This window comes from Solea solea, chromosome 8, assembly GCF_958295425.1.
Source record: "Solea solea chromosome 8, fSolSol10.1, whole genome shotgun sequence".
Taxonomy (NCBI): Eukaryota; Metazoa; Chordata; class Actinopteri; order Pleuronectiformes; family Soleidae; genus Solea; species Solea solea.
This window is the reverse complement of record NC_081141.1, coordinates 17,541,276-17,560,107: the sequence shown is the minus strand read 5'-3', so window position 1 is coordinate 17,560,107 and position 18,832 is coordinate 17,541,276. Positions and strand designations below refer to the sequence as shown.

The window sequence follows — 18,832 nt, the reverse complement described above, 5'->3', positions numbered from 1 at the left end:
GGTTGGCAAAACATAGCCGTCCAATCACAACGCAGTTTATTGGTTTCCTTTCCGCCTCCCAAGCACTTGCGTAAACGCGTCAGCGAGAGGGCAGACAGGGCAGAGAGCAGGACAAATACTATTTACCCCCAAAATCTTTGGGTTACTCTGTCAACATGAGCCGAATCACTGGAGCTATTCGGCGGACGTTTGGACTGGTTCGCGAACACGTCGGGACAGATCACTTGGGGAACAGATACACCTTCATCCCAGAACAGAAGACATGGACGGGTATGTAATATATAATAGCAACTTACAATCCTAGTTGTGGTTTTTATGTGTACAACCATAACACCTATACACTGATGACGATACATTCACAAAGCAGTTATCACACGTATCTATTGTGTCCCTAACGCTTTATTTTATTTATGCAGGGTGTGTTCCCTGCCTAAACTTAACTGCTACATCACTTTATATTTTCACACATTTAATTCCACTTGCAACACACTTGACAATACAGCTACATACTCTGTATTATGCTTCATTTGCTTCTATGCGTCTTTACCTTCACCCCTTCATCTCTCGTAGTATTTTGATCCTGCCACTAGATGGTAGCCTCACTATTAGTATTTCATTGTGGTGTATTAAATCATGTCTGTTTTTAATACAGCTCGTCCTACAAGTGTCAGTGTATTTCTTGACATTCAGTAATGATTACTCATGCCTCTGATGTGTTTGTGATCTACCTGCCTTTGGGATGCCCTCTCCATTCATGTCCCTAGGAAGAAAATCTGCAGAAAAAAAGTTAAATGTTTCCAAATAAAAGTATAAAATCAGAAAAAGTTTGACATCAATAATTTCCTGAATGATCTGAATGTTTTGAGTTGTTGAAATTGACTGAATAGTGTCGGAGATCGAGAGCACGGATAATGATGATGAGGAGGATTTAAAAGGAGGTCACATATCCCTGCTGAGACATGGCAAACAGTATGTAACGCTCAAGCCAAGCAGCAGAACTATCTATGTCATCGGGCTAATCCATGGTGGGATACCAATGGTGTCCTTCACACTCTCTGACTGATAGGAGGCCAAGGTCGTGCTCGGCGGCCTTGCAGATTTGATGCTGAGGCTCACTCTCTGTGAGTCCTTCATCAGTGAGTGTCTCAAAGAAGTGCGTTCAGTTTAGTTATGGAAGATGTTGGCCATAGTTATCACCTCTGCAGAAAGTAACAGAAGTCTGGTGGTGTAATGACATACCCCTCTCTTGCTTACCAAGTGACAATAAAAACATTTCCTGTGATTATGTCATATGTATAACTGCACATTAACTCTGGGGAACAATTTACTGACGCAATAAGGGTAAAAGTCCTGTCATTCTTACTATAATTAATTAGTATCCAGGCTTGATATATCACTCCCATCATCCCAAGGGTTCTACTCAGACTGTAAGCCACAGATCATGGGTCACAGGTCAAAGAGCACAACCTGTGTCTGCTCTACACGTGATGCTGCTGGTTAACAAGCCATGGACTTTTGGCTTATTGGTAAATAAGGGTTAAATCCCACCCATGTCCTCTTGTGTTTGTCTCCCTGTCTTGGTGCCACATTACACAAGACAAATAAAATACACCTTTGACTAATATCATGGTGTTTTTTATTTTCTGGAGAGGGACCAACCTCTGGCAGACTGCAGTCCGGGGATTCTTTCTGACCAAACTTGACTTTGTGCTTCACCTTTTCTCAGCAGTTTGCGGGGAAACTTGTGCCCACCTCGTATTTATAATTCATTACAAGGCTGCTCCTCCACCCTTGGCTGTCAGACTATTCAAATGAGACATCACAGAAGCCCATTTTCCAGCACACTACAGGCTCCTTTATTCACTGTACAATCACAGTGATTGACACAGTGGAGAGGCTGGTTGGCCTGTCGAAACATTAGTCCCAAACAAACACACTCACAAATGCCATACAAGCATTATGTACAAAGTCATAAGAAGCTCGTAGAAATTATACGGTATACACATTGTGTGAGTTTTTATGCCACTCACTCGACCCAGCCCTGTAGAAATAAAACAGATGCATTATTCAGCCCATATGTCTTGCTAAAGCAAGCTCTTTTTGATCTTAAACTGATAGGCCAAGCGTGGGCTCAGGGCCTCAAGGCATGGACCGCAGGGCTTTCCACTGCAGCACATGAGTAGTGTTTAATGTAGGTGAGGAGTTTTTCTCCCTTTCTCTGCTCACTTCCTATATTTACTTGACCATTCCCAGTGCTCACTTCTTCTACCTTTAGCCACGCTTCTCTGCTCCTGTTTTCTACCTCTTTCATTTGATGAACTTTAGAAAACTGGGGCATATAAGCAGTTTAGATAGTGGAAGGCAGCATATGGGGATGCCAATGGTCGCCTGTACAAAGAAAATAAGAGGATGCAGCTCCTTGTTTTTGAGGTTTTATCAGATTATAGTCATCTCTTCTTAGTTTCACTGTAACGGGTCAGGGGGAGGACCCACATGCCAGTACGCGGAGGCAGGCAGACAGTTGGTAATGACTTTTATTTACCACAACGTTCAGCAAAAGTTCAGAGAAAACCTTGCAAGGGGAAGCTGGGAGCGAGCAGGCAGAATCCGTTGTCGGGGGCAGAAGGCAGAGTCGATCACCGGAACAGAAACAGAGAAGACAGGTCGGGGACAGGCAGGGTTGAAACCGGGGAACCGGTCCAAAAACCGCTGAAAGAGACGAGTGCAAATGACATAGAACAATCTGGCAGTGACTACCTGGTGGAGGGGATTATATATAGTGGGCTGATTAGTGATCAGGTGCAGCTGCTGTGAACAGGTGAGTGGAGTTGAGCTGATGAGGAGGGAGTGGCTTGAAGGTGATGAGAAGGAGGGGCTGGTGAGCTGGGGTGGAATGAGATGACTGAGAGAGAAGATCATGACATTCGCTCCTTATTTGCGTCCAGTCAGTCCGTTTTCCCCTGTCCTTCATTGCTGCCTCTTGATTTTCCTTCTTTGAAACCAGTCAGTAAAGATTTCTATTTGAAACACTGGAGCACTTTATTAGTGTTTAGTGTCAGGTCGAGCGGTATGCTTTGTTCCCCTCTCTGTATCAAAATGAAAGGGATTCTGTAGCTGTCTGCAGAAGAGGTCCGGTTATGGAGGCCTGCTGCGCACTGCAGTAGGCCACGGAGCTGCACTGATTGTTTTCTACGACAGGACACCAGAGAAATCCACTGGTTATATGGACACTGGTCCTCAGAAGGCCTCTGCTTTGGTGTTGGCTTCATAGAGCTATGCTTCTATATTTTCTCTCTCTTTCTGTGTGCATCTGTCCCCCAGGCCCAGCTCTGCCTCACACTGCATGGGGCGCCATGTCATGCTGCCCAGATGAAAGGAAAGCATTCTGTGGATGAGCTCATTCGTCTTCAGCAGTGGGCCTGCAGCTTTGACGCCTGCCTTCCCTCCCTTTATTTAGGAAGAGAGGCACACTGACATTATCGGCCGCTGCAGGCACATTTGAAAATAATTGCCTGTATGATTGCTATTTTTCTTACCTCTTTGAGGAGATGTAGCCTTTGTCTTGGAATCAATGGCAACTCAATACTGGACAGGGGAAAGGCAGTTTCCTTTCATGTCTTAGTGAAAAGGATGTATTTTTAGCACTATTCATATTAACAGTGTGTGCCATGCAGTTTTAATCTAATGGTCCTCTCTACTGTGTGGAGAATGGAAGGGATTCAGGGGTTCTTTAGAGGTGTGCCATGCTGTTGCGGAGAAAGGATGCGATGACTTGTCGTCCTATCACTATCCCCCCTCTCTTTGTCTATTATTTATTTGATTCCTCGGCTCTGCTCTGTGAAGTGAAAAATCTGAAAAGGCCTCAGCTCTGCTATTTCATGATGGGCAACTTTGGGGGACGAAAGGAACAGTTGTGTTTGTGCGCCTTTGCGTTAGTGTGTGCATATGTGTCTGCGTGTCAACACATTATCTTGTGTGTGTGTGTTTATCTGCTTTGAATTAAAAAATCAGCGACTGTGTGTTTTCCCTCCACTTCATGCCCTAACACACTTAACACAACAACAGATGGCTGTGTGTCATCAGAGCGTTGATTCAAGCCACATATTTCCATGAAAAGAGTCACAGCGGAGAGGGGGACGCGGGTCCAAATGGCTGTTTATTCTGCCACAAGCCACCCCAAGGGAGTGATGAAGGAAGGTCTATCCTACAGTAGAACACCACGTCGGGGTTTGCTATGGAACGGCGATGTCCAGAGCTACCACAGTAAATCACGTTAATTGATCAGCAGCTTTGCAATGCATGGGGTTTAAATGAAGGTTGTTGAATCATTATAGGAAAACCAAGTGGGTTTAGCTCATCTTTCTGTACACTGTCTGGTTGCCAAGTGTGTGTTGTGTGTGTGTGTAGTGAAACGCCATGAAGTGGCTTAACTACTTCATTAAAAAGGCATTTGAAAAGATAGATGCTCCAATGAGAAACCAGCTCAAATCATTTCCTGCGGTGGAACAATTTAAATTAGCCAAGATCTAACACCTGTGGATTAAGTATTTAGCAGGCCAATCTAAAGTTAACCTTTATGCAGTATATATATACATATATATATCCTCTACTTCAAACTCCATCCTCCTCAGAACCTGCACATTTTAATTGAACGTTATTGTTTCAGCCTCCTGTAAAACGATTTGCTGTTTGGTGAGCGGTGATGGACAGCAAATAAATCCAATTCACTTTTCCCCATTTGGCTTAGATGTGATTCACTGTCCAATGCATGAATGTCTCTGTTTGGTCAGATGGCCAGTCGGATGTTTTGACACCTTGGGGCTCCTTGTCTGTCAGAAATTCAGCCAGGAAGACTGACAGACAGACTTACATGCAAGCAGACATCTCCTGGAGCCCTCCACTGCTTATTCAATTCAGAATATTTTAATAAAGCAGACCGGCAGAGAGAGAGAGAGAGAGAAATAAGGCTAGGAGTATGGGGGGGGGGGCAGATAAGGCCGAGAGAGACTCACTGAGGGTGGAGAAGAAGGTGGGGTAAAGGAAGTGAGTGACAAAGAACAAGGGGTATGCTGACATATGGGGTGAAATTATAGAGTGGGGGAAGACTGGAGAGAGTGAATGTGAAAGGAGGGCTTCTGACAGAAAGAGGGTGAAATGAGTGGGTGGAACAGGCAGACAGATAGAAGGGTAGAGAGAGAAGGTGGAGGTAGGTTAATGGAGAGCGAGAAAGCAGGGGGGCTGAAGGTGTGAAGCAAGGAAACGGAAGGGGGGGGATGCATGAGCGTGATGGAGGTAAATAGAAAGGGGTGGACAGCTTGGTGCATGGACATCACATGCATGGGCCTCAGAGGAGTCAGTAGCAGGGAGGGGGTTCAAGCCGCTCTGCAGGCTCACAATGGATGCTGACTTCCTGTGTTACTACATTTTTTATTTTTTTTTTATATATAACCCATCGCACAGGGGAGAGACTTCAAGAGGATATGTGGTCTTAAGCAGAGGGGTCTAAAGTATCCCTTCCACCCTCAAGTGCGCCTGCGTTTAGTTAAAAGTAACACACAGGGGAAATCAGAGTATTCTTTTCGGGCACGTTATTACTTCTATATGAATTATTCTCCTCTGTTCTGCCGTGAGTCGCTCACGCCTCAGCGGGATCAACAGCAACAGGGACAAACAGAATGAGGGCTGAATTAAAAAAAGGAAGGAACGAACAGCAGCAGAAGGCCTACTTTGTGTCTAAGCCCCTCCTCTCACCAGAACTGATGCAAAACAACGGCTGGCCTTTTCCCTCTAAACCTCATCACAAGACTCTGGGCTAATGGGTAACCATGGTTACAGGCCTCACACATCCTCGCCATTTTTTTTTCTTCCAGAGAAAGAGATTGGAGGAGGAGAGGGTGAGAGGGTTTCAGCACTGGTACCTGGTTTCTATTGTATCACTGATGCTTATCGGATCACTCCATCTTCATAAAGCTGTCCATTACCATGCACATACTGGTCCACGCATCTCTCCCTAGTAGAGCTTTGTGCTGGAGAGGAATAAGCCAGGCTCACATATAGGCACACAGCTTCAGGACGGCTTTTTGTTCCCGCCACAGCGTCAGGCCTCCAAACCCCAGTGCTTTACCTCATACAAACACAAAGACTTAAGAAAGCTGCTCTTTTTGCTGTCTATTGAGAGGGAGCAGTGAATGCTGTGCTGCTGGAAGAGGCAGTTTTTAGGTTTTTTTGTCTGCATGGCAATCTGTTGGAGAGCAAGTGAATGTGGTGGCGGTGTGCTGCATGAGACCACGAGTCCACCAGTTGGAGCTCGTTCCTTTCCTGAGTTTGCAGTGCGTTTGTTTACCCACTCATATCTGCATCTGCAACCAGGACGAACCGACTGCAGCTGAAAAGTGAAGAGTGAGCGAGACATGCAGCACAAGACGCCTGTAATGACATTGTGGAGGTGAAAAACCTCTCAGGTCGCCCCCAGCAGTACTCACCTGGGAGCTGATGTGTGAAGTTAGGAGATTTGTGGTGTGTGTGTGTGTGTGTGCGTGCTGGAGCAGGTGATGGAGTTTAGTGGGGTGTGTTCAGGGTTCAAAGAGCAGCCCTCAGAGCGCATCACGTCTTATTCTAAAGAAGGGGGAAAGCAGAGGCATACCTGCAGTTTGATTGGCTCCCGATCTAGCTGCCACGGCAACCCCTCACCCATCCTGCCTCTGTGTCTCCTTACCTTCAACCCCCCCCGGTTCCAGAGCCAGGCTCACAGATGAGTCGCGCTCAGACAGGTGAGATGGCTCATGAATATTTATGTGGTGGGATTTCATTTCTCCTGCCGCTGGCCCCTCCCCCTCCCTCATTGCAGTGCTGCGTTTGTCCTTCACGGTAAGAGGCAGTGTCCTCGCTCCTGTTCATCAGGTTAATCTGCCTGCTCTCTAGCCAGTTGTATGTGTGTGTGTGTGTGTGTGTGTGTGTGACTGGTAAGTAGGTTTCCCCTAGTGAGTGATGAGGAGGCAGACCTGTCACAAGGGTACCTGCTGAGATTGAAAGCTCCTAACACCTTTCATCTCTCTCTCTCCCTCTCTCTCTCTCGTTCTCCCCCATGATGGGGGGGGAGAAAGAGAGCCAAGGTCTGAACTGTGATAGATAGCTTAGGCTCGGCTTGATGACTGTGTCAAGTGCAGTCCTCGGAATAAGCAGACACTAACTTTATACACTTCATCAGAGTGAATATGCTGATGCTAAGGAGTTGATTTGCAATTCCTTCTCTCATAATTGGAAATTAATAATTCATTTCAAATGAGAGTAATTTGTTTTTGTGCTGATACGTGATTTCAAACTACATAAGTAATAAATACAGTGTGGCTTTAAGACATGCCGTAGTAAACGTGTGGCGTCAGCAAGCCTCATTGTTGTGGTTGCTTTGCACTTTGGGATTTGCAATATTATTAATAATGCTAGTCTTTTAATTTGAAAGGGTTTCTTTCTTTTCCCCTTTTTAAAGGTCCAGTGTGTAAGAATCGGTGACATCTAATGGTGAGACTGCAAGGATATAGTTGTTGTTGTTTTTTTTGTTACAGCCTCTGCAAAGCAAGGCCCTTGCATACAGTACACAAAGGCTTGTTCTAAGGTGTTTTGGTTGGATGTTTGATTAAAAAAAAAAGAAGAAAAGTTTGTAATGAAAGCACTATGCAAATGGTGTGCAAGGCCAGCTAATTCTGTATGCTACATTAGTTGAAGACAGAAACTAATTGTGTTCTTTTTAATAAAATCGACAGGTCATGTAAGGTTGTTCTTGGAGATTTGCTGCGTTTTCCTTTGTGCGTCTCTTGTCGAAGCAGCACGGCCTTGATGTGCATATATCTCCCCCCCCCCCCCCCCCCCCCGCCCCCACCAGATCAGAAATTACCATGAGAGCAGGCCGTGGTGCATCCTCCCAATGTGTATGTGGTGGGAGGATTGGCCGTGTTTCATAAATATATGTACATAGTCGATTTGGTATTCAAATCCAAGGATAAAAGCCATGGTGGAAGGGGCTTAGTCATGCTGCAAAAGCAGCAAGACAAGAGCAGAGCCATGTTGGGAGTGTGAAAGAGTGGCGAGGGTGAGATGCAACCTAGTGGAGAGAGAGAGAGAGAGAGAGATGGCGAAAAGAAAAAAGTGGGTGACTCTCTTTATGCTTATTAGTTAGGCATTAGCTGTAGCTAAGCCCATTTCTTGTGGGGACTGTATCATAATTGTACCATTTGGATCTGCTGCCGCCCACACTTAACACAAATATTGATATGATCTGTTTATAATTAACATAGCATCACCTGGAGAACATAGGCTTTTGTTTCCGTGCAGTTGCCTTCGTGCTGCTTTCTTGGTAACCGCTTCTCAAAAGACATTTTAAGGCAGACATAAGACGAAATAATGCAGTGAGGGTTTTTTTTTTCTTTTTTTTTCTTCCAGACCTGGATATCAGAAAACTAAAGCTGCAGAGCTGGAGCTGGTGAGGCCCTATAGTGACAATCTAGTGGGAACCAAAGCAATAGTAGCCTAATTAGCTGACCTGATTACTATAGAGGCTGGATGGTGTATGGAAAGGAATTATTCTAACGAGGCACAATTGCAAGCAGGCTTGTCTTTATTGGAATTATTTAGAAGGCAAACGAAAATATTGAAGTCACCGCTCGTGGAGGAGGCACAAGCAAAGCAACACGACTTCCCACACAGAGCACTCTTTAGTGCCTTTATGGAGTGCCGTCATTCATTTATCCCAGTGCCGTAGCTATCTGTTATGGTTGAAGTAAACATTAAGGCCATCAGTCTGCCGTGTGCATGGAGGTGGTTGCCTCCATTTGTCCATGTCCAGTCAGCTGCAGAGAAATGGTGATGGAATCTTGACAGATTGTCTGTGTTTTGGAGCGTGTTGTTTTCCTTGCCCATCCATTTCTCTCCTGCTAGCCATGTTTGCCATGCATCATCTCTCTCTCTCTCCCTCTCCCTCCCTCCCTCCTCCGTCCTCCTTCCTTTGCTCATCATTTTACAGAGGGATGGAAGCGATGGACAGACATCTGGTTACCTGTGAGGAAAAACTATTATAACACTGCACTCTGTAGCTCTTTGGCACCACACAAAGAAACGACTCAACTACTGTGGGGGGGGGGGTTTTGTGGGTGTTTTTTTTTTCTTGTTCTGTCTATATCACTCTCCATTGCTCCCCACCTTCTCCACCTCCATCTTCATGTCATTGTGTGCGACACCAAACTTGCCTAATCAGCAGATCCTACCAAAATAATTGGCGGTGGCTTTTGCTGCTCGAGAGCGCTGTGCTGTATACAGATAGGGAAAGGAGCACTTAATATTCCTCGCTGCTCGTAGCTCTCCTGTTGTCTGTGATATCTGACCTCTTTTGTCTCCTGCTCGGCTTGATGTTGATTTTGGAGGGCATTGTTAGCCAGTGCGCTGTGATTGGAAGAGGTTGCCGGTGAGGGGGGCTCTGGTTGGTTGGGTTAAAGGGAGGCTCATTTGCATAAAGGCTTAGCCCAGATTTGGAGCCACTCAGTGAGATCTGAGGAGAAGGGCCCGAGGGCCACGAGGTAATCATCCATGGCCTGTCACAGCGCTGTCATCCCTCTGTGTATTTGTGTGTCTGTGTGTCTGACAGCAACAGACGGAGAGCATTGTGTCTGCTCCTCTTTGTGTGTGTTTTTTTTGCGATCTGTATGCATCGTTGTTGTGCATCTCTGTCTAACTCTAGCTCCCACTCACTGCCTTTTTGTCTCCCTCTTTTTTGTGTGTGTGTGTGTGTGTGTGTGTGTGGTTTTCCAGGAAGAGTTGTCCGTGCCAAGCGAATGGTAGAGGCAGCCAATGCTACAGAATATGAATATACAGAAGGCAGCATACCGATAGAGTGGGACGGTAAGTGTAGACTGCAGCATCACCGTTGCACACTTTATCATTAAAATGGATAAATGAGAGTGTTAACAAAAGAGCTACCCAGCAGAGAATACAAAGTGCTGCACAAAATAAAAAGGAATAAATTCATGACTGCGTGTATTGGGGCCTCGGCTAATCCACTGATTTTTATGTTTATTTTCATCATGCTGTGAGATGGGGGTTGGGGAAAAGTGTATTCATGAGTTTGTCAAAGACGCTTTCTGCTGGCGTTATACAACCGTACCATAAAATTGTGTTTCAAATTTCTTACAAGTGGATACAAACTGTTCTCTCTGTCTCAGACTGGCTTTATCCACCTTAAACCCCTCATCCTACTATGCCCCATCCCTCATGCATTTTCATCAGGATGCAAATAAGAGAGGGATAAAAGAGGCCCAGAATCCCCGTGCTAGCTGATGGGAGAGTTAGGAAATCTCTTTCTCTCTGTCTCTCTATCTTTCTGGCTGCCTTTAACCTGCTATGCTGTGCAGCCAGCTCAGCCAAAATAGAGTTCTTAAAAAAAGAAAAATAAAGAAAAAAGAGATGGAGAGAGAGAGCGAGAGACACAGTCTGTCTGTCATCTCTCAGGGTATTGATGGAGAATGACAAAGTGTGTACATTCAAATTCAAAGATCAGAGCCGATCCACACTTTCTCTGGTGAGACGTAGAACTCTCCGGCCGTGCTCTTGTGTTTTGAGCTCATCAGGCTTGGATGATATGATCTCACGTGTTTTTTCCCCTATAGTTTTTAAAGGGAATTGAAGCTAAAACATTTCTGGATACACTCCCTCGACAACCCTGGTTACTCAGTAGTCACGCTGAGATAGTGCAGTGCCCTGAAACTCGGTGGTACTATCGCTGCAGCCATTAAATATGACTGCAGTTTTTTGTTTGTGCAGCGTATGTTTGTGTGGGTGTTCTCACTGGGTCTTTTTTTTTTCTCTCCTCTCTCCTCCTCCTCCAGCTTGGCTCCGAGGCAGAAGGAAGGAACCCCCCTCCATCGAGGTACGTCGTCGTCGTCACCCCCCCCCCTTCCAGCCTCCCTGCTGTGCTGATGGTTGGACTCCAGGGGGCTGGCTACATGGGAGGGAAAGAAGCAGCAAAGGCGGAAAAAAAGAGACGCTTTGATTCGTTTTATCTTGTAGTTTCGAACTGAATCCAGGAACTTTGGGGGACAGGTGTTAAAATAAACAGCAGCAGACGTACGTTGATGGCAAGACTGAGAGCAAAGACAGCCTCCGAACAAGGGGCTCACTGACACTATGTCCTAGTTTACTTTCTTTTTTCCAGCAGAAGCCTGCATCTCGGCTTTTTGTGTTTTATTTCTGGCAGTCTCCAAGATGGGAATAGTGAAGGAGTGCAGTTTTTCCCCTCGTGTACCTCTCACTGGGTTTATTGCTCTGTAAATGTGAGAATGCTGGAAATTATTTGGCCAGTGAAATGTGGGCCTATAGGAAATCCTTTGGAAGGCCAATACCCAGGCCCTCTCTCTGTCTCTCTGTCTCTCTGTCCTCTGTCCCTGCCAGTGGCCAGTGCCATCCCCTGCCTCAATTGCCAGAACATTCTCTTCCAATTTTCTGCCTTGCTTCTGCCCAATAGCTGCCATCGACAGCTGGACAGTGTTGATGTGGCCAAGGCTTTACTCCCAGCACATTACCCTACCCCTTGTCACGCTCCCTCTCTTCCCAGTCCAAGCTGACATAAATTGATTGGATTAAATCCTGTCATTAACAGGCTGGAAAAGCAGCTCAGTATGTTTGTCTCTCTCCCCAAAGCGGGGCTTTTTGGCCACAGCTCTCCCCCTCTCTTTTCCAGTCCCTCAGTTCTTCCAACACACAACATCATCATGCCCAGTCCTCCCTTCCCTTTTGGCTGCCCGTTTTAGGGAGAGGCTAACATCACTGGACACTAGCTGTGTCTCGAGTGGGTAGCTATTCCACTGGTGGACTATGCTCGGCTTATTATTGTTTCCATGAGTTGGAAGGGTTGTTTATATTACACATGCCTCCTGTCACGTTAGTTTACCCATCTGTTCCAAGCACTACACTTTTAACCGGAGTTTAGTGGACCAATACAGGTTAACAGTGCACTTGTGTTCTTTTTCGAGCAAATACCCTATTTCATGCTTGACACGTCCATTTATTTGTTCCCGGAAACTGCCGAGTGCAACTTGATGTCTTTTCTGCTTCTGACTCGTGAGCTGCTGATGATCTGGACTTTACTCTTGCAATATCTTGCAGCCCCACTCAGATTTTGTCAAATCTTCAGAAAACTTCTACCTCATGGGTGCGGGTGATGTGACACATCCAAGTGTTGGCATCTACCATTAATATACCACATTTGGTATGTTGTAACATTTTCGTTTTAAATTGTGGGCCAAAAGAATGAATATACATTCATAAACTACAAGCAGTGCTGTCGTGTTTACTCTTGCGTCGTGTCCTCACACCTTAAAACGTGGCTGTAGCTAGAAGGGTGATTGGTAAGTGTGTGGCCCAAAGAAGGAGGAGTCCATTCTTTCTGAAACCCAGCGCACTTATTTTTTAACAGTTACATTAGTACACCTAGTCCATTGGTTGCAGAGCACACTAATCACTTCTCCTTTGAAGGAAATAAATCTTGACTATCTCTCTTGAACCGGAGGTTTGTCTACAACTCGTTCTGCCATGTTTGAATTCATTAGACCATGTCTTCACCACAGGGAGGAAACAGCCTGATCTTTTATCGCCATACCCTCACACACCTCCTTGGATGAAAAGTGCTTTACAGAGAGGTAGCAGATGATGGCATGAATTTAATCTGAGACATCATTCAGGGTTGAGCTGCTCGTGCATTAATTATGAGCTGATTAACAGATCTCAATTTATCCTGGGCCACAAACATATCAGTGACACCTCCGAATTATCTTTTACTTTATTTCACCTCCCATCATCTCCCTGCTACTCACACGTGTCCATATCATGTTAACTGATTATATTCCAAGGTAAAAAAAAAATGTGATATGATTGTCAATAATTGACTATATCATTTGTGGTTGTTCCTGATAGTTTTCCACCTGTGTGTTTTACAGGAGCTGCAGAATAATGTGTCGTACAGGGAGCAAATCAAGCTGAAGGCCAAGGAGGTGGAGGAGAAAGATCTGGCCCTTCAGGCTCGCGAGTATCAGGAAGGTCTGGTGGCGACTCCTGTAAAGACTTTAGCCAAAGGCCATGCAGCCACCACCAGCTTTGGCAAGGAGGAGATGTCTGAGGAACCCACCAGCACTGCAAACACATTTCAGCCCGGCACCTGGATGCCCACTGCCAAGAAATAGACCAAGACATCCGTATACACGGACAATAGTCTAATAGAGAAGCCCTGCAATAAATAGTACCGATTTGTCACAAACATTTATGGACATATTTTCGAAACAATCATCTCACATTTAAGTCTCAAATAATTCTGCATTGTTTCAGAGTAAAACTATTTATTTCAATGCCTTTTTTAGGTCTACATTCTACTTTTCTGGTCCCTCAGTATATATTATACTATAGTATACACAAGATCATTTTAATCTCTCACTTTATAAGTAATGAAAAGAATTGAATGAAGCAGAACGTTTTGTAAATGACACACTGAAATTGTTCAGGTGTACTCTGACTGCAAATGTTGCAGGGATGCTAACTGTAATTCAATTCAATTAAACCTCTATTGAGCCTAAGCTAAATGTTGTAATAGCACCTGAAGAATTCATTTCATTTGGTTGATTGTTCCTCGTAAAATACAAGTTTTTGACAGTGTGAAGATGAAAATGAGATGTTGTGACATCTGGTGAAAATGTATATACTGTCGGGGATGAAGTGTTAATTCTAAATTAAATGTGGTGCAATTCGACTGCAGTAACATTTACAATACAGTGTTACGTAGGTGGCCCCTACTGCCTACGGGTCATAGGTCAAACTCACAACCAGTTTAACAGCTAACTGATCTGCCACAGTATGAAGTTCCATCCCCTGAGGTCAGAGTTCATGTTGGCAGCAGAGTTGCTGAAGAAAGGAGCCCAAAAGGAACAGCTTGAGGACTTGCAAAATCCAAAAAATAGAAGCTATGAACTAGGATCTTTCAGCCAAGAACATGCTCTTCCTACACATGCAAATGCTCTCAGGAGATGACAGCACTCTGGATCCAGGGATTAAAGAGGTGAATGAGTAAAAAATGGGTAAACTAATATGTTGTTATGTTCATTTGTTCACCTGTCTGGAGTTACTGGTTCGAATTGCTTCTTTACAGGCTCATAAGTCCTTAGAATTACAGTGCCTGTAAAAAACAATCGTCCCACTGGACTTTTGAATGGTTAATTATTTTTCCAACATAGTCAATAAATATATTTTTTGGAGAAAATGTGAATACAGGCACCTTTGGTGACAAATTGATGTTTTACATTTTTTTCTACCTGAATTTACAAGTGATCTCCCCGTGCTGTGATCAGGATTAGGGCCTCTTGTGACTTGCACTCATGCTATAGCAAGTTCTTTAATACAAACTGTTGATCAGTAAAATAAAACCTCTAACTAGATGTAGTGTATAATACAACATGAGGACTCGTGTACACTGAATCATCATTTTATGAATAATATTTACTGGTGAATCTATAAAAAGAAATTCAATTTTCTTATCAATCATGAAAACTTGTTTTATTAGAAAGTCATAATTTGTATATTTTGCAAGTGACTTGGAGAAAAAGTTCCAGTATGCTCATTACATCATCAATTCAGCACAACAGAGATGCTAATGGTGGAATGCAAGGTGTTGCAACAGCTGCACAATATTACCAGCAGATCTCTATATAGAAACATCATACAGATGACCACTGTGCTCTTGCTGACCTAAGTCCCACTGGAACAAGCCTCCTCCGGGCAGTACTGTCCGTCTCAGCACTATTAGGCCTGTGGGGCCAGTGTTGCTCCCTCTACCCTGGATATGGGGCATAGTGGCCCTGCGATGACATTAGGGCTGGGACAAGGAAGTGCACCGTGTCATTATTTGGAATAGGGAGGATTGTGTTGGTGCAGTGGTTACTCCTCCTTTTCCACTGACCCTTTCCTTCCCCCCACAGACTCAGTCTTTCTTGGTCCTTTTTGCCTTGGCTATGTTTTCCTGCCGTTTCTGCTTTTTCTTCTGTTCCCGGTCACGGACCTCTATCATCTTGGCCAGTTTCCAGGACAGCAGTGCACTGGCAATGAAAAGAGGTGTGAGAGCCAGGATGACAGTGGTGAGGAAACCATAGGGGTCTTTGGCAGCCCACTCCACCACATACTCTGCCCATGCACGAACATCAATCATCTTGGTCAGAAATGATGCGGAGTATTCAGACCTAAGGATAGAACCAGAAACAAAAACAGTGAATAGCCAGAATTGAGGGATGTGTATGAATTGGCTCCCAGTACTAGTCAGCAGCTTGGATCCCTAATAAGGTTAGAACATTGGGTCTAAAACCAAATGATTATTAGTCTCAAATGGTTTGATAGTCAATTGTTCAGTTTCAATGTGTGTGTTTTCTTCTTCCTTTAAAAGAATATTATTTAAATGTTTGGGAAGCAATGCTTTACAATGTTTTACCATTCTCTGACACTTTATGAACAAATGTATCAAATATAAATGACTGAGGATCAAAGAATTGTTTTCCCCAATAATGAATAAAAGATTGGGGTTGATTGCATGTGTGTGATTCGGGGAAATAAAGTCAACATGATGTCATTCACAACACTCGGGACCCAGGAGGCAGCAAAAGACATTGTAGGTAATATTATAATTCTGAATATAGAAATATTGACTGACACTCAAAAGGGATATCTGTCCCGTTTAGAGGAACAAAGAGCTCAGTTTGTGCAATTTGATAAGCCGATGATGACTAAGAAGTGAAACGTTAGTTTTACGTTGCATCATTTATTCAAAATGCTTACATAGACATAATTTTCAACAGGTTTTGTTAATAAGAATAACACCCCCTAGTACAACAAATCGATAATCGATTTGATTATGTTAATCCGGACAGATATGCGAGTTATTGGCCCCTTTTCCACCGCAGGAACTTTTCTCATTGCTGCTTCCTTGGAATCCTCAACGTTTCTCATAAAACCTGCTGACAGGACTGACCACTGGCTAACTAGTATCATATCAGCTAACACATAGTAGGTCGGTATATTCACAAGGTATTGCTTTACCGCTAGCTACAGCCACACACATGCAAGATAAGTCAGTTAACAAATTCACACTGTCTAACACTGGTACTGGATGTATAGTCCTGAAATGTCGATCAAAGATATTCATTTCGGCTAACGTTAGCATCGCTACATAGCCCCTCTGCACCTCCATGACGGGCCTTAGTCAAAGTCAGAGTAAGCACAATGACTCGACTTTACAGCGTGACAGGAGTAAAGTGAATGTGACACAACATCGAAACTACATTTTTCCCGTTGTTAGTGGAGGTAAATTCACGCTAAATGTAAAATAAACTTACCGTAATAACTGTTTACAGCCACGACGACCAGTCACAGCTCCTCCCTGTTCCGGTATATTGAAGGGGTGTGGTTTCCGATCGTCGCTGGCTTGTGATTGGATATGAGGCTTAAAATAAAACATGGTAAATGTAGTCTTATAAACTGGAATTACTGATAAACCCTCCAACTGCAGAACAAGCTGCTTTGTCATTGTTGGTGAGTTTAATCAGACCATCTGACGTTCTTTAATGGTTGCTCTGGATATGTATGTATTCATAGTCAAATTAAAAAACATTTCACATATCTACAATGATATGTGTCCTATCCACAATTGAATTTTCTTTCATTTTAATTGCAGAGACAACGAAATTATGACTAACCATAATACAAGTCTGACTATATTAAAGATATATGATAAGTCAGCAATCTATACCCAAATGAGGACGCTGACTAGGAAGAGGTCTTGCTATAATGTTATGATTGTAATGATATTCCTCCTTATCTTTGTGACATTTTATTCACAGAAGAAAATACCAATCAGGTGGATTAATAAAAACAACTGTTGGTTACATAATTACATCACCTTATGAATATGATTAATTTTGCCTGAGGATTTTTGTGTTAAAATTAACTTTATATATATAAACTGTGTGGAGTAATGTGTGTGCAAACCTCCGCTATGGCCACTCAGTTTCCCTCATTACCACCAAAATGTAGCAATTCCCTCTTTCGGCGACAATCTACATCTCTGTACAATTTCACCCAGTCCACTCTTTACTGTTTGAGTTACTCTGCTCACAGACAAATGCAACCAACAACATAAAATCCCTGACAGGGTAAAAATGGCAAAAAACTAAACAAAAAGCAAATTAACTTAGTTTGCTTGACTGTACGCTGCCATAATCCTTAATGTGCTAAATGTCCTGGTAAACTAGTAATACTGCGGTCACTCCAAATGTGATTTTCGCAAACCACCATTCTGCTTTTGTGCTGTTTTTGTGTGCCAATAGACTGGTTTCCTCACTGACTTTATTTCAAGCTTTTTCTATTTTTTTAATGGTCTCTATAGATAAACTTCTGTAGAGCTCCGGGTGTGAACACACAGTGATGATACGTTTTCCCTCCATCTAATCTAACCGAGTCTGACATGATGTCACATCACGGACGTGACATTTGGATCACGGCTATCCTCACATACAGAGAGAGAAGAGGTGTAAAGAACCTCCCGATAAAGCAACCCAACAGCAGTTTAGACTGCAGCCCAAATCAGATTTATACGCATATCCAATCAGAATCTGAATCTTCCTGACCAACTGTTCACATTACATATTGCAAGTGATCAGATCTGATCTGCGTGTGACCATATTGACATTGTCTTGTCTCGTCTTCAACATGTATCTCTATAGTTACAGGTCATGCCTCCGGAAAAACAAGTCGTATAAACAAAATGAACAAACTGGATGACAGAAATCTGTGCCTGTTTCTGTCCCAAATGGTTATGTGGAGCTACTGTTGTGCCGCCTTTCATGGCGCAATCTTCTCATTTACCCACAGACTGTTGTTGTCTTCCGTGTTTTTTTTTTGGAACTATGATCATGTGTGAGACTGCACTGCTTCGAGAATAAAGCAAACGATAGGGCAATAAGTGCAAAAAAAGCAACAGGCTCCACTGGCCCTCTGAGAAAGATGACTAACATAACAAAGGAGGACCTGCTGGCTTTGTGAACTTCCTGTGGGGAAGTATTGAAACCAAATCAGGTTAGGCCACATCTGCTCTGTCCATACGGCATGGATCACTTTCAGTGCAGTTCAAAGGCCAGCCTTTTAGACCTTCTCACAGAGGAAGGACAGGGGCAGCTGGGAACACATGCAGAAGACAGACACATTGCAAACACTCATTCTGGTTTACCAGCATAGTTTTGGTCAACTTTTATAGACAGACATCCTCAATCTGGTGGCTTTTTTGTTATGTGATTATAATTATTAGCTTCTGCTACATGTCTCATCAGGCTGAGAGAATCCGGACGGTGGGCAATGCAGCCGCACCCTAACTCCTCCTGCGCCTCCTTTTCATGAGCTGTGGGGAAAATTTGCCCTCAGGGCTTTCTGTCAAAAGGCCTTCCTGGCAGAAGCTTTGGTTTTTTGCTCGCAGTTTAGTTAAGTTTAGCCAAAAAAACTTCTTGGTCAGGATTAGGCAACACAACTACTTGGTTAGGTTTAAGAAAAGATCGTGGTTTGGATTAAAATAGACCTCTTCATAACATTAACCATGGGCAAAGGCTTTTCTGGAAGAAAGCCTTGATGGCAAACATCTCCCATATGCTTTTCATGATCCAGCTATGGGACTATTATCAGCAGGCGGGGAGAGGGGGGAGACCATAAAATGACAGCACTACAATTTATAGTTAACCAGCTCCACTAGTGGTGTGAATCATAATGATTACGA

General features: G+C 43.8%; 2 protein-coding genes across 2 annotated transcripts; one reads left to right on the top strand and one right to left on the bottom strand.

Annotated features, from left to right (window-relative positions):
- The first annotated feature begins 1 nt into the window (after window position 1).
- On the top strand, window positions 2-14,114 carry ndufaf2 (NADH:ubiquinone oxidoreductase complex assembly factor 2). Its single transcript, XM_058636778.1, has 4 exons — window positions 2-270; window positions 9,799-9,888; window positions 10,872-10,912; window positions 12,978-14,114. Exons 1-4 carry the CDS (start codon window positions 156-158, stop codon window positions 13,218-13,220), a joined length of 489 nt encoding a protein of 162 aa, XP_058492761.1. The 5' UTR covers window positions 2-155; the 3' UTR covers window positions 13,221-14,114.
- A 451-nt stretch (window positions 14,115-14,565) lies between these two features.
- smim15 (small integral membrane protein 15) lies at window positions 14,566-16,463 on the bottom strand. The gene is made up of 2 exons (XM_058636779.1): window positions 16,407-16,463; window positions 14,566-15,260 (listed from the first exon to the last, which is right to left on the bottom strand). The coding sequence occupies exon 2, from the start codon at window positions 15,227-15,229 to the stop codon at window positions 15,005-15,007; it is 225 nt and encodes a 74-aa protein (XP_058492762.1). The 5' UTR covers window positions 15,230-15,260; window positions 16,407-16,463; the 3' UTR covers window positions 14,566-15,004.
- Between the last annotated feature and the right edge of the window lie 2,369 nt (window positions 16,464-18,832).

Bases quoted from the DNA above. Each gene is read 5' to 3' on its own strand.
- smim15 (XM_058636779.1), bottom strand. From the start codon at position 15,229: ATGATTGATGTTCGTGCATGGGCAGAGTATGTGGTGGAGTGGGCTGCC.
- ndufaf2 (XM_058636778.1), top strand. From the start codon at position 156: ATGAGCCGAATCACTGGAGCTATTCGGCGGACGTTTGGACTGGTTCGC. The intron at 271-9,798 runs GTATGTAATATA...GTGGTTTTCCAG, and splicing joins AGAACAGAAGACATGGACGG to GAAGAGTTGTCCGTGCCAAG. The intron at 9,889-10,871 runs GTAAGTGTAGAC...CTCCTCCTCCAG, and splicing joins CATACCGATAGAGTGGGACG to CTTGGCTCCGAGGCAGAAGG.